General features: G+C 44.0%; 1 protein-coding gene and 1 non-coding gene across 4 annotated transcripts; both read right to left on the bottom strand.

The window, feature by feature from the left end:
- Positions 1-1086: 1086 nt before the first annotated feature.
- Positions 1087-22145, bottom strand: Ccnb1ip1 (cyclin B1 interacting protein 1). 3 transcript variants are annotated; one of them, XM_075949679.1, is made up of 8 exons: positions 22127-22145; positions 17885-18109; positions 15431-15528; positions 15265-15332; positions 14492-14598; positions 8261-8582; positions 4870-5203; positions 1087-1812 (listed from the first exon to the last, which is right to left on the bottom strand). In XM_075949679.1, exons 5-8 carry the CDS (start codon positions 14530-14532, stop codon positions 1613-1615), a joined length of 897 nt encoding a protein of 298 aa, XP_075805794.1. In that variant the 5' UTR covers positions 14533-14598; positions 15265-15332; positions 15431-15528; positions 17885-18109; positions 22127-22145; the 3' UTR covers positions 1087-1612. The 3 variants fall into 3 exon arrangements, 2 of the variants coding, with proteins under 2 accessions (XP_075805794.1, XP_075805793.1); XM_075949678.1 differs by lacking the exon at positions 22127-22145 and adding an exon at positions 21796-22057; XR_012907948.1 differs by lacking the exons at positions 1087-1812; positions 4870-5203; positions 8261-8582; positions 22127-22145 and adding exons at positions 10320-13401; positions 21796-22038.
- LOC142836241 (small nucleolar RNA SNORD126) lies at positions 15052-15128 on the bottom strand. The gene has a single exon (XR_012908032.1). It is a non-coding gene; the product is annotated as a small nucleolar RNA SNORD126 (small nucleolar RNA).
- Positions 22146-22470: the final 325 nt, after the last annotated feature.

Below are 22470 nucleotides of genomic sequence, written 5' to 3'. Positions count from 1 at the left end.
ATCTGTTCACAAAACAGGCTAGCCTACCAAGAGACTGAGAAGAACCAAAGACAGTAAACTCCATTGTGTAAAGCAATAGTATTTTCTACGGTGACTAAACATGAAAACTCCTCAAGCGACTTCAATGTGATTCTTACTACCTCAACAGCAATCTGACTTAGCACTTAGGATAATTCTGTAATTCATCCCAGGAAAAGTGTTGGAAATTATGTTAACTACTATATCATAACTCTTAAGGTCGGTAGCACTGGCATGGGAATGGCTTCTGAGAAATGCTGTTTCAAGTTTGCCTTCACAAATCAAACCTTCACCTAATCTGTGATCAAGTTCACACTTTGAGGTCACTTATAACCATGCACCCACTCTAGCTACACTCTACATCCACCCTGTACAGAATTGACTGACCTAAGAAAACACTGTGATCCATCTTACAGTACTCTGGACTCCAGCATAACTCCAAACACTGTAATCTATGTTACTATCTCTGGACTTGAGCATAACTCCAAACACTGTAATCTATGTTACTATACTCTGGACTCCAGCATAACTCCAAACACTGTAATCTATGTTACTATACTCTGGACTCCAGCATAACTCCAAACACTCTGATCCATCTTACTGTACTCTGGACTTCCAGCATAACTCCAAGCTCAGCAGAACTGGCAATTTTGATGCTGTTCTTACTCAGCAGAACCAGAAAAACCATTTTCTCCCTTAGGAGATTCACATAAAAGATTAAGACAAAAGCTCCTGATTGTAGCCCTGGCTGTCCTGGAACTTGCTCTGTAGACCAGGCTGACCTAGAACTCATAGATCTACCTGCCTCTGCCTCCCGAGAGCTGGGATTAAAGATGTGCGCCACCACAGCCAGCTCCTCATTCCTTTATATTACCACATTTGCTGTGCAGTTCAGCAAAGACAACCTTTGTTCAACATTTTAGATTAGGTGATTAGAACAGTCGAGATCAAGTCTTTGAATTCTTGTGCACATGCCCACACAGAGACACACAAAATTACAAATAAATATAAATCTCACTAAAAAGGAAATGCATTCCCAAATAAACATGTCGACAACTGTTAAAAAGGCTAAGAAGCAGCTTTATTTTTAAAACAAATACTAATTAAATCAGCAAATAACTGTTATCAAGGTAAATTCTTTTTAAATAGAAACTGAACACATATGTATCAAATTGCACGTTCATTCACTGGCATAAACACACTTCCAAAACAAGCTAACACATGACTGTGTATAATACAAGCAAATAGCAAGACACCACTTTCCAAGACCATCATTTTTACATAAATATACTGGTAAGTAGGAAAAATCAATGCACACACTTAACATATGCGTACTAGAATACAAGGCACCCTTAAATACAACACTGGCGCTCACACAAGTGTAAGCAAGCTTGGTCTGATAGGGATTTATGACAGTCAGGGTTACGCCTGTGTGAGCAGAGATGAACTAGAGATGAAGTTCACGGAATAAATGGATGAAACCAAACCAGAAGGCACACACCCACAGCTAGCCAGCTCCCCTAAGGTGAACTCAGGAATGCCAGTCACTTCAGTATGCAAACAGGTGGACGACTGGAACATGACCTGAGCTAGACTAGACTCTCTTGGCTTTAAAGGCCCTGCTGCAGGCCTGCTGCTCTGCTTCCTGGTTCTGAGAAGCAAAACTAAAGAAACTGTTAGTGGGTTCCGGGGCTGCGGGAGAATCCACAAAAAATGGTCTGAACTGAACATCTTCATCTCCACCACCTCGGCTTCCAACTGGTGTGCGGTCCAAAGGAAACTTTGAGCTGTTCACTAGGGGAGAGAATTAGGGAAGATGTAAGAATATTTCCTAATATATCTTTAGGTACAAAATATTAGCCACTGAATAAATATCTAACACAATTTAACTCCTATGAGATGGATAAAATAATTATCTTAAACTCATCTCCTGTGATAAGATAAATAAGACCTAACCTAAGAGCAAAGACTATGTCACTCAGCTCTTCCCTACCACAGAATACATGATAGCTTCTGTGAAAAGCAAACAGATTGAATAAACATCTGGCTAATCCTACCAGACCCTTCCTTGGCTTTAACAGACTTCATTGAAGAGGAAAAAGCTGATTGTATCCACCTAAAAATAAGAGAGATCAAAAGCTAAGTACAGGGCTAGAGAGAAGCTCAGTGGTTAGGAGCAGTGCTGGTCCTGCAGCAGACCCAGGTTTGGTTCCTACCACTCACATCGTGGGTCACAACCATCCAGTTCCATGGGATCCAACACCCTCTTGTGGCTTCCATAATCAGTACACAAGTGGTACACATACTTACACAGGCAACACATATACATAAAAAAGGAATCTTTTTTAAAATATACAAAAAGAATAAAGAAACACATACAAGGACAAGAAAACTATGTACAACAGCCATTTGGAATGACTAAATTATTGTGGAATAATCTTTTTGTACACTGTGAAGATGTGTCTTTGCCAAGGCACCTTCTGATTGGCTAGTCAAGAAGAGGTTAGGCGGGACTTCTGGGCAGAGAGAAAGGAAGAGGAGATGAATCTAGGCTGGGGTGGGGAGTGGAGACCCAGAAGTACAAGATGTACAATATGGAAGGGAGGTAAAAAGCCATGAGGCAAAACATAGATTAATATAACTGGGTTAATTTAAATTATAAGAGTTAGTGGGTTAAACCTAAGCTATAGCCGAGCTTTCATAATTAATCACGAGTCTCCGTGTCATTACTGAGGAGCTGGCATACAGAGAAAGACTCACTACACAAAACTGTCGTTTATAAATAAAGAAGCTAAGCAGAAAAAACTCATTTTCAGACTGATCTCACTCGAGTACTGAAACTAGTTTGTAGACCAGCTGGTCTCAAACTCACAGAAATCTACTTGGCTCAGCCTCCTGAGTCCTGGGTCTAAAGGTGCATAACCGCAGTGCCAGGCAGGAACTCAGTCCCGGGTCTGAAGGTGCACAACCGCAGTGCCAGGCAGGAACTGAGTCCCAGGTCTAACGGTGCACAACCGCAGTGCCAGGCAGGAACTCAGTCCCAGGTCTAACGGTGCACAACCGCAGTGCCAGGCAGGAACTCAGTCCCAGGTCTAACGGTGCACAACCGCAGTGCCAGGCAGGAACTCAGTCCCAGGTCTAACGGTGCACAACCGCAGTGCCAGGCAGGAACTCAGTCCCAGGTCTAACGGTGCACAACCGCAGTGCCAGGCAGGAACTCAGTCCCAGGTCTAACGGTGCACAACCGCAGTGCCAGGCAGGAACTCAGTCCCGGGTCTGAAGGTGCACAACCGCAGTGCCAGGCAGGAACTGAGTCCCAGGTCTAACGGTGCACAACCGCAGTGCCAGGCAGGAACTCAGTCCCGGGTCTGAAGGTGCACAACCACAGTGCCAGGCAGGAACTGAGTCCCAGGTCTAACGGTGCACAACCGCAGTGCCAGGCAGGAACTCAGTCCCAGGTCTAACGGTGCACAACCGCAGTGCCAGGCAGGAACTCAGTCCCAGGTCTAACGGTGCACAACCGCAGTGCCAGGCAGGAACTGAGTCCTGGGTCTGAAGGTGTACAACCGCAGTGCCAGGCAGGAACATTCCTTATTTATTTGCTCTTTGCCAGACAGGGTCCCACTATGTAACTTTGGCTGTCCTGGAACTCAGAGATCCATCTGCCTTTGCCTCCCATGGGCTGGACTAAAGGTTTGCACCACTAGACCTGGCCACGTGACATTTTGTTTGTGTGTTCTTATCACCTCATCCCCATTCTAGAACATCATTTTCTCTCACTGAACATAATTAACGTCAAAATCTGAGTACTCGGAAAAGTCTACCACCAGAGACTTCAATGTTTGTATGCCAATTTATACAATTATATTAATACTGAGGAAAAACTACTGGATTCTATTGCTATCAAGGCAAGAAGTGGGAATGAGTCACCCACCTATCGAAAAAGATCCTGAGTCAGCCTAGATTTTAAATTGCCTACTTGAACAATAGTCGCATCCTCACTACTTAGAATCATGCCCATGAGTCAGGCACAGGAAATATATTCGGTAATTACATGGTGACTGAATAAGCAATTAAATGATCAAAGGGCAGAAACAACAACTGTGCAGTCTGGACCACGAAGACGGTTCAGTGAGTAAGGGCACTTGCTACCTAGCCTGACAACCTGAGTTCAATCCCCAGGACCCACTTGGTGCACAGAGATTCATGCCGTTGTCCTCTGACCTGTCCATGCGCATTGTGGTACGTATACAGTGCCCCACAGACCACACACACACACACACACACACACACGCACAGACACACACACACAAAGTAAATAAATGTAATGAAATAGAAACACATTTTGGCATGTGAGAGAAACTAAAACATGGCCTTATTGGTTAATGACAGAGCTGGTTAAAGGAATCACATGAAAACACGAAACAGCAGTGCTTAGCGCCCCCCAAAGGAAAGTTATAGCTCATATTAATTACTACCACCAAATAGCTAGCAATGCACAACTCGAACATTTGTTTTACAGAGATTAATTAATTCTGCTCAAACTGACAATAATTTAAACTGGACATGGTAGCACACTGCTTTAATCCCAGGATTCGAGAGCCAGAGGCAGGCAGATCTGTGAGTTTGAGGACAGTGATCCACACAGTGAATTCCAGAACATTCAGAGTTGTGTAGAGACCTTGTCTCAAGTTTTAAAAAAAATAGATAATTTAAAAGTATGCAAATACAACTGAGAGCAACAATGTGCAGAGTAAGCAAGGAATCCACAGCTCACCACGGCTCACCACCCTCAAAGTGTGCAAAATCATAGTTTAAAAACTAGGTGTTGGGTATCAAATCCCTTCTTACCTAATGGAAAGCCAAAGACACCGGACTGTGTGATCGTAGCTTGTTCCTGGGAACCCTCTTGGCTAGCAATAGTGATATTTCGTAGCCTAAGGCTATCATAAAGGCCTTGGAGCTTTTGATACTGGCGATTGCGCTCCATAAGTTTTTCAGAGATATCACTAAACTTTTTCTTGTATTCTTCTAGAACTTTCTTCATGGAGGTGACCTCTCCTTTCATAGAGGTCAATTCTACATCCTTGCTCTGTATTTGCTGAGTATATATCTTTTCCATCTGCTTCAGATGGCCCTCAGCCTTGCTGAAATTATACTCCTGATAGAGACGTTCCTGGTGCACCTGCGAATGAAGGAGAAGCAGCACAGCGTCACAGACTTTAACCCATTCGAGCTCAGGTGGAAAAGATGCTTACACTGGGATACGATTTTTACAATATTTAAAGCCAGGTTAGAAACATAATCATGCTGGGCAGTGTGGTACACATTTTAATCCCAGTACTTGGAGGCAGAGGCAGGCGGATCTCTGTGGGTTTGAGGCCAGCCTGGTATACAGAGTGAATCAGTATAGTCAGAACTACACAGAGAAACCCTATCACAAAAAAACAAACAACAAACAAAAAACCCACAATCACAACATACAGCGAGGTGATTTCAGAAAATGGGCTACTCAGAAAACCATATCAAAATAAGTATGCCTTATCTGCGAATAACATATATCCTGAAAGTTCTAAAGAAATGTAACAGAAGTTAGGTGTGAAGGTTTATGCATGTAGTAGTCACAGACGTAGGAACTGTGCAGAAGGATCAGTTCAAGGTAAGCCACCTCAGCTATGGTAAGTTCAAGGCCATCTGGGCAACGGGAGCCAAAGCCAAGAAAAAAATACATGTCTACATGATACATGCACACATATGAAGTCCAATTTCCAAATAATCCAGACATAAAAATAAGACCCCCTATATCCTTGTAGGAAATATTCTTGTTTCCTAGAATGTATACACGTGTAACCCATGTTGGGCAGAACCATTAACTAGAACATAGCAAACAAAACAGTAGGTTACTTCTCTAGTACATAAGACTGCAAAGTCTATCTTCCTTGGAGATACCCTTCCTTGCTGACTGGAAAAAGCAGTCATGATGGGAAAACCTAGAATGGGTACAATTGCAAAATACTGAGGCCCCACAAGATTAAGTCAGAATGAATCAGACCTGAATACAAACTGCAAACCAACATGTAGGCAATAACACAAGGGACAGCGGGCAGGCGGTGGTGATGCACGCCTTTAATCCCAGCACTCGGGAGGCAGAGGCAGGTGGATCTCTGTGAGTTTGAGGCCAGCCTGGGCTACAAGAACTAGTTCCAGGACAGGCTCCAAAGCTACAGAGAAACCTTGTCTTGAAAAAACAAAACAAAACAACAACAACAACAAAAAAAACCACCACAAGGGAGATCCAGACACTTTGAAGCTGGCCATAACATTTACATTATCTATGTTTCTGTTGCCTGAATGTGTGAGTGATGTGGGATTCCCCTCTTTATGCTGTGAATACCACTGGTTAATAAAGAAGCTGCTTTGGGCCCATTGCAGCGCAGAACAGGGCAAGGTGGGAATTCCAAGCAGATAGAAGAGGAGAGAGTAGATGGAGTTAAAGAGACAAGATGCCAGAACTTTACCTGTAAGCCACAGTTATGTGGCGATACACAGTTTAATAGAAATGAATTCATTTAAGATGTAAGAGCAACCTAGGAATATACAGTCATTGGCCAAGCAGTGTTGCGATTAATATAAAATCACACAATTTTATTATATATTTATACATTTATAATTATATATTTATAATATATAAATCACACAATTTCTGTGTGATTAGTTCGGGTCTGGGCGGCTGAGAAAGGAACAAGCAGTCTCTGCCTACATATGTGCACCAGTCAGAAGAGCTAGAGCTACGCATGGCTGGGAGACGCTGTGAGCTACTGTGTGCGCGCCAGGAATCAAACCCAGGTCCTCCACGAAAACCACAAGTCCTCTTCACCAGTCAGCCATTTTTCCAGCCCCACCAATGACTTCTAGACAACACCAAAAAAGAAACTGGTAAGATGTTAATAAAATAAAAATCTGTACTCCATGAAAGGCACTGTTGTAAGAAAAAGACGAATTACAGACTGGGAGAACACATTTGTAAAAGATCTGAAAAACAGCTGCCACCCAAAATAAGAAAAATCGTTTGAATGGCAATAACAACAAAACCACTATATAAATGGGCAAAGTCAGGGTATAGTAGCTTATGCCTTTAATTCCAATGCTCAGAAGCACACTCTGTGTGCTTGAAGCCAGCCTAGCCGACACAGGTAATTCCAGACCAGCTACGGTTACATGAGACCTGTCCCAAAATTAAAACAAAAGCCTAAGAGTCCTCAGTTCAACATCAAGACTGCATATGAAGGTGAGACCCAGTTGCCACAACTTGTTATCTGACCTATGGATCCAAAGCATGCACGCACAATAATAAATGTAAAAATAGGCAGAAAATGAGCATGGGTTCCTGTCACGTTTCAAGAAAATGGAAAGTGATTCCACTCTACCTCATTAAAATGGTCAAAATGATAACCTGTCATTTTGGGCAGGAATGCAAAGTAGTAGTGCAGGCACTTTGGAAAACAGTTGGCAGTTTCCTACAAAAACAGGGTCACCGCTGAAGAAGTGCTTGGCTAGCATATGCAAGACCCTGGTTTGATCGTTAGCATACAAAAATGTTCTCGCCTGGGGGTGGTGGTGCATGCCTTTAATCCCAGCACTCAGGAGGCACAAGCAGGTGGATCTCTGTGAATTCAAGGCCAGCCTGGTCTACAGAGTAAGTTCCAGGACAGGCTCCAAAGCTACACGGAGAAACCCTGTCTTGAAAGACCAAAAAAAAAAAAAAAAAAAAAAAAAAATCTCAAGCTAGAGTTGAACAAATGTGTAGGTAACTGACACACAGTATAGACAATAAAACCAAAGTATGAGTATAGACAGTTTACTCGCAAAATATAAAAACAAAAATATCTACTTAGCACATGATAAATACTTGCAATAAAAATTAGGTGAGACTATTTAAACAAAGTTCTCTGTACATTCATGTGTTTATAAGAAATATAAATATAACAGTGAAGGACATTTTAAGGGAATCCCTCAGAAGGAAGTAGGGATTTAGCACAATGGTAAAGCACTTACCTTTTAAGCACAAAACCTTAGGTTCGGCACCACCCCACACCAAGAGAACAAAGATCATACATAGGCCTCAGATTATACTTCAGTGTACGTGTGTGTGTGCACATGGAGACAGACGTCTGCCATCAGGCGTCTCCCCTCACGTGAGAGCCCCACTCTCCGCCCAGTCTCCCAGCCCCTGAGCTCTAACCTGGTACGTCCAGAAGGCCAGTGCTCGGGAGCTGATGTCCAGCACAACCTCTGGTCGAAGCCCCGCCAGCACCATCGCTTTATACTCCTCTGACGGACTGAGTTCTGTGCGGACAATGTCTAGCTTTCCAGAAAGGGTGCTGTTGCAGGCAGGGCAGAGAGCTGGTGAACGACTGAACTCACCGCTGCCGTGCTCGTCACAGAAGATGTGAGAGCATGCAGTAACCCAAGCATAGCCAGAGAGCTTGAGTCGACATTTTCGATAATTGCAAAGCAACATGTCTTCGTACAAAGACATGGTAATAGTCTCCAGAAGAAGAATCCTAGCAAGGGATAAATGAAAAATGTCAAATTGTAATGAATATGAAATTTTTTATATGTACTTTTATTTTGACCAAAATGGACATTTTTGTATTTATTAAAATGATATTAGCTGGGTGGTTGTGGCACATGCCTTTAATCCCAGCACTTGGGAGGCAGAAGCAGGTGGATCTCTATGAGTTCAAGGCCAGCCTGGTCTACAGAGCAAGTTCCAGGATAGCCAGAGCTACACTGAGAAATCCTGTCTCGAAAAACCAAAAAAAAAAAAAAAAAATTATATTGATCTCAGCCTCAATATTGTGCTTTCCTTATACAAAGGCTGAGAATTCAGTTATACACAGATAATTCCAACTCTTACCAACACCAAGAATACGATGAACATGGCAAATGCTTAGAAACATCACAAATAAATAAAAACGAAATTGCCCGTTGTGTCATTTCCAACACCAGAACAGAAGCACTCTGCTTGTAAGGCAGTACTTGAGGTAGGAGCAGGCCGATCTCACAGCGAGTCCCAGGACAGTCAGAGCTGGTACTTCATGCTTGGCAAATACGAGGCTGCACATGACTGCAATAAAAACTTTAACTGACACTCTTAGGGTTTTTTGTACATCTTGATTTCTCATATTCCTTAACAGAACTGCCTAGATTTTAAAAGACTAGCTGCCTGATAAAATTATATAAAAACTAAGCTAATTCATCTAAGATGAAGCCTGAAAATCTACATTAAAATGTTTGCTTACTAAAATAAAAAACAAAAGTTTGTTAATTTTATTATCAGTTAAATAATATATCTATCAGTATTGCTATAGTTTAACACATTTGCGGGTAATTCTTACTTTTCAGTATAGGGAGTAATTGCATTAGTAAGTCGTGTTTTACATAAAAGCGGTGATGTTTCCTTAGCGGTGATAGCCACACCTGTAATTCCTGCGCTCAGGAGGCTGAAGTAGCGCATACATTGTTCGAGGCCAGCCTGGGCTACAAGCAAGCTCCTGATTCAAAGGCAAAACGTATTCTCCACGCTGGGATGCCTCGCCCAGCCTGGATTCAGGGGTAGGAGCTTGGCCCTACCTCTGCTCGATGTGCCAGGCTTTGTTGCCGCCATGGGAGGCCTGCCCCTCTCTGAACCGAGGAGCGCGATGGGGGGGGGGGGGGGGGGGTGTGGTTGGTATGCAAAATAAATTTTAAAAAATTAATTTAAACAATCTCCCCCAAAACAAAACAAACAATCCTACGTCGCCTTAAAGCCGGGTAACGTCGGTGCCGTCTGTCCCGCCTGTGTGCCTGCCCCGGGCGGCCCAGGGTCGTTCTCGGGTCCTCGGGTGGGGAGCCCGGCTTCGGAGGGACAAACAGACGCCTGAGCTCCCAGACACCTGTCCTTCGTTCAGAGCAGACCCGCACAGCTCTCAGTTCCCACAGAGAAACGACGGACAATACCTGCTGCACGGAGAACTAAAGGGCCGCCTTCCTCGGTGAGACACGCGGGATGTAGAGGCCACGCTGTCAGGGCGCATGCGTGGCGACCGCAGGGCCTGCTGGGTAGCGCGAGAGGGCTGCTGGGAAGCGCGAGGCGGGCACGAGGCAGGCACCAGGCAGGGTGCTGGGAGGCACGAGGCAGGCATGAGGGGGCAGACCGGTCGATGCTGAGGATGGCCGGCTGCTCTAGCCAGCAGTAACTGCTGAGGCGGCCCTCCGGCCCCAGGAGTCATAACCAGATGTCTTTGCTGGTAGTATTCAAATAGTTAAGCGGGTTATTTTGTTTGTTTTCAAGATTTATGTGATTTATATACGCATCTGCATGTACCTCTGCACACCAGAAGAGGACACAGAAGCCGGTGGAATTGGCTGTGAGCCACCACGAGATGCTGGGAACTGAACTCGGGACCTCTGGAAGAGGAGCAGTCAGTGCTTTTAACTGCAGAGACATCTCTCCAGCTCCTAAATACTGCTGTCACTTTGCCCTTCGGAGGTTACCTGGGTGGTTTCTGTGTCTGTCAATACTTTTTTCTAACTGAAAGTTAATAAAGCTGGGAAGAGGGACAGAAGGTAGCTAGGATGAAAACCACACCTTTTTCTCGCAGCCACCTTCTCAGAAGAGAAGACCCTGTTGAACTAATTATATCTACACAATGGACTCCAACCAGTGGATTTTTTAAGTTAGGAAAGCCCGGCCTTAGCTTGGCTTGTTTCTGGCCAGCTTTTCTTATGTTAACACATCTACCTTTTTCTGCTGGGCTCTTACGTTTCTTTATTTCTGTATACCTTTCTTTACTTTTTTCTCCGCAGCTTGCCACACTCTGAGTAGCTGGCTGACTGGCCCCTGACGTCCTCCTCTCCTTGTTCTGTTGTTGCTCTTCTCTTTCCTCCCAAGATTTCTCCTTCTATTTACCCTCTCTGCCTGCCAGCCCTGCTTATCCTTCTCCTGCTTCGTTATTGGCCATTCAGGTATTAGACCATCAGGTATTTTAGACAGGCACAGTAATTAACACAGCTTCAGAGTTAAACAAATGAAGCGTAAACAAAAGCAACATTCCCCAATAGGAGTGTGTGCTGGAGATACAGAACCTGGTTTTTATACATGTTAGGAAAATAACTAGGCTACAGCCATTAAACCTTACCCCATCAATTAAAGAAATAGCTCAACAATTGTTCCCCCTAGCAACTTAACCCTACTGGAACAAATTAGTCAGGGGAAACTGGAGAAGTAAAGAAAAGTAAATGTTAAGTTTGTGGGAAGAAATAAAAGGTGAGAAGGTAGCAGCCTCAAACTACAGTGGGCTTCACTCAATGAAACATGGCATCTCTAGTTCCAGCAGCCAGTCAGCGACCGGGATGCAGATTAAATGCTTCAAGATGCTGAAGGAAAGGACAGAGACTGGACAAGTGGAGCTGTTTCCCTTAAACAAGCTGGTTCTGATATTGAGGTCCTGTAATCTTATTTACTCACTGAGTGTCTGGGGTGGGGGTCAGCTTTACTACTGTACTGGAAGCTTCCTGCTTCCTGGAATTCAGTTTAGGGCCTTAGCTTGGGGACAGGGTTCCTTTAAAGAGGGTCGCGGGTAAACCATACACTACCTACCATGTTTAAGGTAACTGAGCCTTTCGAGTGTCTGCTTTTAACTGCTCCAAGCATAGAGTACAGATAAAGTACAATCTCACTTAAATCTCAGAGTACAAACACCCAGGTTTCGACAATATTTTGTGAACTTACTTCTGAGTCACTCTTATCAAACCTTTCTCGGACATGCTTCCAGTAATACATGTGTTCCCTTTACTTCTCCAACAGGCACGTACTAAAGCACACAGCTTTATCTATTCTTAGTAGACGTTGGTCCTAGGCTTTTATAATTAAAAATACTACTGACCTAAGCTAAGCCTCTGTGTAAGTCTCCTTAACTGGACATGTAAAAAAATTACTATAGAATATGAAGCTGTGTTAACATAAAATTAGTAAACTATATGCTGACCCATAAATCCCCTGACAAAGAAGAGCTCAGCAGCATGTAGCGCTATCAAGGTTTGCTTTGTGCTCTTTTCAAATGATATGCAAGTTGATTCTGTGGCACTGTTCTGCCGAGCCAGCTTTCATCTCTGAGTATGCTCTACCTTGAGTGTGAAGAGTTTACCTGCTTTGAAACTTATTTATCGACTGGGCCAGATGGTGGCAGCACATCCCTTTAATCCCAGCACCTGGGAGGCAGAGGCAAGCAGATCTGAGTTGTAGGCCAGCTTGGTCTACAGAGCAAGGACTACATAGAAAACCCCATCTCTGAAAGAAGGAAAGAGAATTGGACAAAGAAGTTCAGTGTTTAAGAGCACTAGGACCTGGGCTCGATTTCCAGCATTCAGGTGGTCACTCACTACTGCCTGTTAGCTCCTGCACAGTTACCCTGATACCCTCTCTCCTGGCCTCCACCAGGAATGTAACCATACATCCAAGCCACACACACAAATTAAATTTAAAAAAAAAAGGAATTTATTTGGAAAACAAATCATTTAAATCCCAGGATCAATCACTACAGTCCCATGGAATAAGTACTACTGTGGACAGCCAGCCCATCCTCATGAAGCCCCGAGAAGACAAGCCAGTTTTATAGACAGACTCAGGCTCTCAGCAGTGGGGAAAAAAGCTGGCCTGCAACCATATTATGAAGAATTTAGAATACTCTGCTAAGTCAGGGATCAGGCACATGGAACAAATCACCTTACAAAATGATGACAGATAAGTTTACTGACAAACCAAGATTAATCCACTAAGAAAATATTACTTAATTATATAGGGATACACAATGTATCATTCCACACTGTGCCTAATTTTAGAATTTAGTAGTGGCAATCCTGAGTAGGCCATTTGGCAGGAACAGAATTTATTTTAGCTGTGTGTGGGGGTCTTTTGCCTCCTCAGTTGTTTAGGAAAAGCACAGGCCCCCACGTATACAAAGAAACATGGAATATCAAGTTGCAGTAAGACTAAGCATCTCCCCTTGTATTAAGGCAGGACAACGTGACCCAGTATGAGTAGGGTCCTAAAAGCCAGAGACAGGCCCTGCTCCCACCCAACTGTCCCATGTATACAGAGGGCCTAACTCAATCCCATGCAGGTTCTCTGGTTGTCAGTTCAGTCTCTGTGAGCCCCTATGAGCCAGCTTAGTCAATTCTGTGGGTTTTCCTGACATGCTTGACCCCTCTGGCTCCTACAATCCTTTTCTTCAGCAGGATTTCCCACACTCAGTCTAATGTATGTCTGTGGGTCTCTGCATCTGTTTCCATCAGTTGCTGGAGGAAGCCTCTCTGATGACAGCTGGGTCAGACACCAATCTGTAAGTATAGCAGACTATTAGGCATCTCCAGTTGTGTTTGGCTCTATCCTAGGTTTCTGGACCATTCAGCCGGCGGCAGGGTGGGCTCTCATGGCTCTCAGTCACTAGTCACTAGTCACTAGTCAAAGGTTGATGATGTCCCAGTCCCTCCACCAGGAGTCTTGCCTGGTCAGAGCTGGACAGTTCAGGCTACAGCTGGAGTCATTACTTTTAGATTCCTGAGAACCCCTTACACTGGACTTCTACCTGACCCTGACATGACCCCCATTCCTTTCCAGTTGGCTTTCAGTCCTCTCCCTCCTCTCTCTACACCCCCATCTGAACCCCCACATTCCCATCCCACCTCACCGCCAGTCCACCCTCAGTGAGATCTAGGTGTCCCCTTTGAGCCCCCCCCCCCCTTGTTACTTAGCCTCTCTGGGACTGTAGATTCTAGCCTGGTTATCCTTTACTTTATAGCTAATACCTACTTGTCATATACCATTATCATCTAAGATATAACACCAGGAAACGTGCTGTTAAGTGACAGAGCACACGCTTAAACCCAGTCCAGCTAGACGCCTGCTATGCACCACTCTTCCACCTCAGGATCTTTTGACTTTGTTTAAAACTAAAATTCAAGCAGCTGACCACAAATTACAAAGCAGTGTTTTTAGACTTTGTGTATGTCAAAATCTGTCTCAGGCTGGAGAGGTGGTTCAGAGGTTAAAAGTGCTGGCTATGGGGGCTGGAGAGATGGCTCAGTGGTTGAGAGCACTGCCTGCTCATCCAGAGGTCCTGAGTTCAATTCCCAGCAACCACATGGTGGCTCACAACCATCTGTATTAAGATCTAGCACCCTCTCCTGACTGACAGGCATTCATGCAGACAGAACATTGTATACATAATAAATCTTAAAAAAAAAAAAAAGTGTGCTGGCTACTCTTTCAAAGTTCATGAATTCAATTCCCAGAATCCACATCGTGGCTCACAACCATCTATAATGAGATCAGGTGCCCTCTTCTGGCCTGCAGGCAGAATACACGAAGGCAGAACACTGTACATAATAAATAAATCTTTAAGAAAAAAATCTCAGTCTCAATCCTTACCATAAAAGAATGTAGACGCTCATCATCTGTTGTACATCCATGACTTACAGCATGAAGGAGACCAGATTAGAGTTATCTCTGAATTTCTTGAATCCTGCCTTTAGTTTCTGGGGGGATAAAAAAGCAGGGGGCGGGGGAAATAGTGTTCATAAGTTGTGTGTTCTTCTGAATGACGGGGAGACTAGAGAGCTACATGACGTCTCTTGAGGTGCACGGCTGCTCTTCCCAGCAGCACACAGTGGCTCACAGCTGTCTGGGGATCCAATGCCCCTTTCTGGCCTTGGGCACTGTCCATGGTACACAGGCACACAGGAAGGCAAAGCACCAGTATACACAGAATAAATATTTGAAGTGAAACTGTCAAACTCATTAGCTAACAGAATCACACCAGCTCGCAGTGCTTTTTCTGTAGTGATTCAAGTAGGATCAACTACATTTATCTCACATGATTACAAAGATCAAAACACAAAATGTTGATAGTATAAATCCTTTAAATTATGAATTCCCTGGGAGGGAAGGGCTGAAGCCAAGTAAGAAATCTGTAGCTGGATTCATTTACGTGTTTGCTCAGCACATGTGTATAATCAGTGTGATCAGCTGAAACACGGACTTGACATGTACTTCATCACGGCAAACTGAATGACTGAGGGAGGGCAAACTGTTGATGCTGCTCAAGCCAGGGAATCCTCAAAGGCCTTTGCAACTAATCTTCAGCCTCTAATAACATTGCATCCCTTATCTTTCAAGGTAAATATAATTATTATAATATTTACCTGTTATCAAATGAATCTAGCTGTAATCTTGGAATCCACGCTGAAATCAGAACTACTTAGCATCATCCCTGGAAAATAAAGATACACAGAGGTTACACATTACACTCACATAAAGCATACCAACACACTCCATGTGCCAAGTCACGAGGACTGAGTAACTGCTCACCTTTACCTGGCCCGCTGTTCAGTGCAACGGAAGGCCATGTGCAGCACACACCTGCCATCATAGCAAGTGGACAGTTAGCTTAGGCCACAAAGAAGGACCTGCAAAATATAAAATTTTCAACAAAACCATAAGCCAACAATAAATTGGGGGAGGACCTCTACACAAAGTCAGGATTTTAAGAATTAAGATGGGGTTAGAGAGATGCTGTTAGAGCACTTGCTGACCTCCCGAAAGCCCTGAGCTCTGCTCCCAATGCTCACAGAAGTCTCACCAGCTCCAGTGAGACACACTCATAGTATGGCAGAGTAAGGAGGCTTTAACTTCCTCTGCCATAAGTAAGAGCTTTCTTGTAATGGAAATAAAGTTCATTACCACAAATAACCTCCAACCTTCCGATCCTTCACCTAATTATGAACTAAAATTTTCCACATTGCTAGCAATTAACATTAAAATCGTTGTTAGATTAGTGGCAGGCACAAAAAGTGCTAGGGTGCAGAGCAAGAAAAGGGGAAAAACATACTAGGTGTGGGTTGCCCAGCATTCTGAGGCTGAGGGACGTTTCTGGATTCCAGATCAGTCTACCCAAACGAAAAGAATCCTTTATCAAGTAAGGCTTCTGAACAAGATATGTCTTGGGTAGGTATTAAAATTGTGGGAGATGGAGAGATAGCTCAGAGGTTAAGAACACTGACTGCTCTTCCTAGAGGTCCTGAGTTCAATTCCCAGCAACCACATGGTGGCTTACAACCATCTACAATGAGATCTGGTGCTCTCTTCTGGCCTGCAGGCATATACAGAGGCAGAACACTGTGTACATGATAAATATTTTTTAAAAATTGCATGTGCAGGAGCTGGAGAGATGGCTCAGAAGTTAGAGCACTGGGTTCAGTTCCCAGCACCCACGTGGCAGCTCACTGCTTGTAACTCCAGGGATCTGACACCTTCACACCAATGCACATAAAAATAGTTATTTAAAAAAGAAAATTGCATGTGTAACTAAACACACACTGCAAGACCACTTAATTAAAATTAAGTTTCTGCTCAGGGCTGTAATCCCAACACTTTACTTGGGAGGCAGAGGCAGGAGAATGAAGTTCCAGGCCAGCCTATCTCAAAGACCCTATCTCAAACCTGTTCATCCAAGCAGTAACAGTTGATTGTTCAGTAATTCTGTATTGCAATCCTGAACATGCAATATAGAACATTTACATCACTGCAGAAAACTCCACTGGAAATCAGGACCCAAGGGTTCATCTGACTAATAAGCTGATAAATTGACAGAAAAAAAAGGGGTTCTCCCTTTAAAACTCCTACTGTAAGTACAACCAAATGTGGTGGCAAACACCTGTGACCAACACATAGGGGGCGAATCAGGAATCCAACCTGGCTACATAATCTGAAAAAAAATTCCACAATCCCATCTTTACACAGAAGTCTCTGCCTCCGCTAATTCCAGAAGGTATAACAATTCCAACTGAACTCCATGCTGTCCACTTTCACATGGAATAGCTACACGGAGGCTTCAGACTGCGAAAATGGCACACTGGTTCTGTGGGCAAGGAAGGCAGTGGTTTAGACACACATGTGTCCCTCCCATCACATAAAAATGAGATAAGTGAATTCAGGAAGACACAACACTGTTTCTACAGTTTGAACAATGCCTATTGCCTCCAAATGCTTTTAAGTACCTTTAAATGCTTTTCACACTGTTTGAAAGGAACAATCACTATCTCTTAAACACCAATCCAAGGTCTTTCCTGGTGTTAAATATCTGCCTTCCACAGTATATGGTTTCTCTCATGCATGCGTGTGCACACATGTCAAAACACATTATCTCCTAAAAATTTTATAAATATGCCATGACCAATGACTGTTGGGTGTCATGGAGCTTTTCTTAATCCCACCACTCGGGAGGCAGAGGCAGGCAAGTCTGAGTTTTAGGCCAGCCTGGTCTACATGCTAATGAAAGGGTATCATATTATCTTAGTTAGGGTTTCTATTGCTACAAATAGAAACCAAGCTATTGTGACAAAATACCATGACCAAAAACCAAGTTAGAAAGTTTATTTGGTCTGCGCTGGAAGTCAGACCAGAAACTCAAGCAGGGCCAAAACCTGAGGCAGGAGCTGAAGCAGAGGCCATGGAGGGGTACTGCTTACTGGCTTGCTCAGCCTGCTTTGGGAACCCAGAACCACAGTCCAAGGATGGCAACACCCACAATAGGCTGGGCCCTCCTCCACCCTACAGCTGGAACTCGTGGAGGCATTTCTTCAGCTGGGGCTCCTTCCTCCTATGACTCTAGCTTGTGTCAAGTTGACACACAAAACCAGCCAGTATGGGTATGAACCTATAATACCAGCCTGAGGTCAGCAAGTTTAAAACAAGCTTGGATAATCTAGATTCTGTTTCAAACAACTGTTTACAGAGCTAGAAAGAATTGCAGCTCAGTCATACCCAGTGCCATAGGAAGGGGACAGGGGAGCAGCAGACATGCAATGCAGAAAATCCGGGTCAAACGGGCACCTGCCTTTATAATCCCATCAGCCTTGAAACCTTCCTCCGGAGAATGTCCAAATCTAAGGCCACTTTCTAGATAGTCTGGGGCGTCCACAGGACGTCTGAGCCGACACACGGAGTGCTCCAGCCCCAGCTCTTTCCTGGAGGTATTTCATCTTCAACCTGAAACCAGAGGACAGAAGAAAGTAAACACGGAGTTCCAGTTCCTACCCACTGCCAGCCGCTGGGCACAAGAAAACGTGCTTTAGAGTTCGAGACCAGCCTGGTCTACAGAGCTAGTTCCAGGACAGGCTCCAAAGCCACAGAGAAACCCTGTCTCGAAAAGCCAAAAAAAAAAGAAAAAGAAAACGTGCTTTACCAGGGACAGAATACAAAAGAGCACATATGACCAGCTAGGCAGCCCATAGCTGGAACTCCCCCTGCTGCTAACTTGCTATTTTCCCTTCTATCACAGTTTCCCACCTTAGGGTTTACAATCTACTTTCTATAGATTACCTCATTTTCCAAGTACTTTTTAAAAATATGCAAGGTTTAGAGAAAGCAAGGTAAGCTTGATGGTTAAGGAAACAAATTGTTGCTCTTGCCCCAGCTTTATTAAGGTCTAATCGACAAACAAACAGCATAGTTGAATGGCCAAGTGTTTTGATCAGAGGCAACCGTCACCACCACCCTCTGTGGAGGAAGATGTGGTGAGCAACTTAAATCCAGACATGCTGAACTTCCCCCACTGGGTCTAAGTTCGACAGTTTAGGCTCACACACAAGTAAGATCAAGAACTGTCCTTCAGGGCTGGAGAGATGGCTCAGTGGTTAAGAGCACCGCCTGCTCTTCCGAAGGTCCTGAGTTCAATTCCCAGCAACCACACGGTGGATCACAACCATCTGTAACGAGATCTGTGCCCTCTTCTGGCTTGCAAGCAGAGTACTGAGAATACTGTATACATAATAAATAAATAAATCTTAAAAAAAATACAAAATATCTTAAAAAAAAAAGAACTGTCCTTCAGTGTGTGGTTCATTTCCCTTAGAAAACATCTCCCTGGTTTCAAGGCTGAGTAGTATTCCAATGTATGTACCACCTTAATCTGCAAATTAAAACAGTATTTTAGCCATTGCTAATGAGGCTTCAATGAACATGGGAATAGTTTTCTATGTTTGTACATTCCATAATATGTTTTTGTTGTGTGTGTTTTTTTTCTTTAGATAATGGTATCGAGGAGCCCATAGTAGCCTTAAACTCACTTGGGAGCCAATGGTGATCTTAAACTTTTCATAGAATTTTGTTTGTTTTAAGACAAGTCTAGCTTTTCTTAGGCCATGTTGGCCTTAGAGACCAGAAAAGGCTGTGATCAGGAGTGTCACCACTCAAGACAAATCTTATAAGAATCAGACACTGTGCAAATGGAGACAAACCCTAGATAGGCAAGCATTCTAGAAGCTGACCTACGTACCCTGCCCAGACAGTGGGTTCTGAAGGCAGACAGATTACATTTAATCAAGCTATTAAGACAAAGCTGCCTCAACTAAGCATTTCTTTAAAGATCAACGAGGTGACACATACTTTACACTGCAGCTGCGTGGAGATAAATGTTTGATGTGGCTCTGTCACTTGTAAAGATCAACACACTAATAACAGATATTCTCCACGAAAAAAGCCATTGTTCACAGGAACTCTGACGTCAGAAAGAAGACCCTCTAGCTTTAAGATCTTGTCTTTTAGAATTAAGGGACCCAAATTTGCACCTCTATTTCTGCTATCACCTACTTAACACAAACACATCTCTCCGTGCTGGGATGGCAGGCTTTTGTGGATTTAAATTTAGGCTTGGTCCTCTTACCCACTAAACCTGCTTTCTAATCCCCAATGTCCTCCCTTCTTCTGTTTCTGAGATAGGATCTCACCATTTAAGCCCTGGGATATCCTAGAAAAATGCCCAAAGTCGTCTTCCTTATGTGGTTAGTCTACTTTTCCTACCTTAAGTCCTAAAATATGACTAACACCAGAATTATCAATTCTCCAGTAACTACGAAAGCATGCCCCTTCTGCCCCTGCGACCATGCAAGAAGCACATGGTTATTGAGTCCCTTCCCAACATTAATGTGCTCACAAGATAACCTATCACCACCCTACTTAGCCTGAACTCAGGCTAAGTAAGGATTGTCAGCATGGTCTTTACCTATGGCATAAAACTCATTACTGCTAGCCAGGACTGGCTCCAAGGCAGCACCATGCACAAAATAGAAACAGGAAGCACTATAATATCTGTATCTAGATATCATAGAAATCTTTTAATACTTATTTGCATGAATGGTTTGTCTGCATGCACATACGTGCACCATGTGTTCCTGGTCTCCAGATCCCCTGGAACTGGCTCGCTGATAGTTGAGACATGGTATAGAGGCTGGGAACTGAATGCAGGTCCTCTTTCTGCACGTGCTCCTAACTGCTGAGTCGTCTCACCAGACCTCAGACATCTAGAACCCTCTCAAACAGAATACACTAAAGCCCAACTCTAATGCCACACACACCAACTGACTTAGTGACTCATTTGGGGGAAATAGTGAGACCATAAGCTATTTAAATAACTACCAGTAAAAGCAATAAACCATGGCACAGACACATGTGACAAGCATGTGGAGCAAAGCGCGGGGCATAGTTCTGTACAGAAAGGAGAAGTGGGCATGAGCACACACACTATGCACACAACACCCTTAGCTACACAAGCCCTGGGAAGACGTAAAAGCCTTCACTGTGCACTCAACCTATTCAGTCCCCAGCATTCACACAGCTGGTGTCCAAAGCTGTCAGTAACTATAGTTCCAGGGAATTCAGGTCCTCTCCTGGATTCTGCAGGAAGCAGGCACACATACACACATGCATTGTGTGTGTAATTATGGACTTAAATACAAATGAGGCCAAGTATAAGGACATCGGAGCCACCAATGCCGATTAGTACATTAGTTAGGCTAGGATTTTTCGTTCTCATCTTTCCTGCCTATAGCAGCAACCCATGGGCCAGGTGTGATGTCCCAGGCCTTGGATCCCAGCGCTCAAGACAGTTATAGAGGATCGAGAGTTGAAGCCACCCTGGTCCACATAGAAAGTTCCAGGACAGCAGGAGCTACCTACATGAGACTCTGTCTCAAAAACTTAATACAATTCAGCAAGGATGCAGAGATGGATCAGCAGTTAAGACTGCTTACCACTCTTGCTGAGTACCTGAGTTCAGTTGCCAGCACCCATGTTGGGCAGCTCAGTGCTGTAGGGATCTAAAAGCCTCTTCTGGCTCAGAGAATACCTGCATACTGTCTGCATAAACCGTCCCCATATGTACATACATAATTAAAAACAAACCCGTAAAAAAAAAACCAAGTTTACATTCTGACTAGCATTTAAAAAAAAAAAAAAAGCGAACCTAGTGAGATCACACAGGTCATGAGAAAAAGTAGCCACAGTATGTTCTGTAAAGTCGCCTCTTACTTTACAAGGTAGTTACCAGTTACTGTACACCAACAAGGGGCTGGACTTTATACTTTTGTTGGCTCTTCGAAAAGGATGCCCAGAATGGCTCAGATAGTCTCCGACGTAACCGGAGCTGTCTCACCAGAACGGACCGTGGCGCTGCAATTTCAATTTGCACTAAGCTGAGATCCCTGGTCCTTCTCAATGTGTCTTATGTCTTATCCTCACAGGGCTAATTAAACACCTGTCCTCAGAGTTTGCTATCTAGTCTCATACATGCTCTGAGCAAATTCTACAGCAAACACTTCAAAAAGGATTTTCAAATCGGCCAAGGTCGTGGCCCCCAGAGACATTCACCAGAAAAGTAAAACACGGACTCAACTCACCCTCCCGGGGTCGCCCGAACTGACGAACCAACAGCGCTGGGGTAATAACGGTGCCTAGCAAGCAAAACGAAGTCAGGATTTCCCGAGAATGCACGTGGGAGAATCTATTTCTGGGTCACCAGGTCTCCGGACCCAAGACTGACGAGACCCACGTGGAGACAAGCCAGGTAGTTCACCTTGCTGCCGGGCCCTAACCTCCCAAAACAGAAATCAATCTCCTCTGAACTCACAGACTTCAGCGCCGACGTGAAATAAAAGCCTGGACCCTGGGTAAACCGCTCAAAGGAAAGAGAACTTGAAAATCAGAGAACCAAATTGCTTGCACACTCACCAGCCCACCAGACAGGAGAGGTAGAGAAAGAATAAGGCGAGGAAGCGACCTAAGTAATGGACCTCCGAGTTTGATTGGTTGAGTCCAGGGAGCCGCCCCGCCTCCCTGACCTTACCGGGTGCTGCCGGGCTGCAACTCTCTAGAAGAGAGCACAAAACACAAGCTATAAATGCTTTATAACCGTCCACGTTAGAAGCTGCATTCAAGTTAATACGCAAGCTAACAAACAATGATTAACATTTATTAACGGGTGATTTAGTGTTTATTCTTTTTTTTCTTTTTTCGAGACAGGGTTTCTCTGTAGCTTTGGAGCCTATGCTGGAACTCGCTGGCCTTGAACTCAC

The sequence above is a fragment of the Microtus pennsylvanicus genome, chromosome 15, assembly GCF_037038515.1.
Source record: "Microtus pennsylvanicus isolate mMicPen1 chromosome 15, mMicPen1.hap1, whole genome shotgun sequence".
NCBI classification, from domain to species: Eukaryota; Metazoa; Chordata; class Mammalia; order Rodentia; family Cricetidae; genus Microtus; species Microtus pennsylvanicus.
This window is presented reverse-complemented; position numbering and strand designations above follow the sequence as displayed.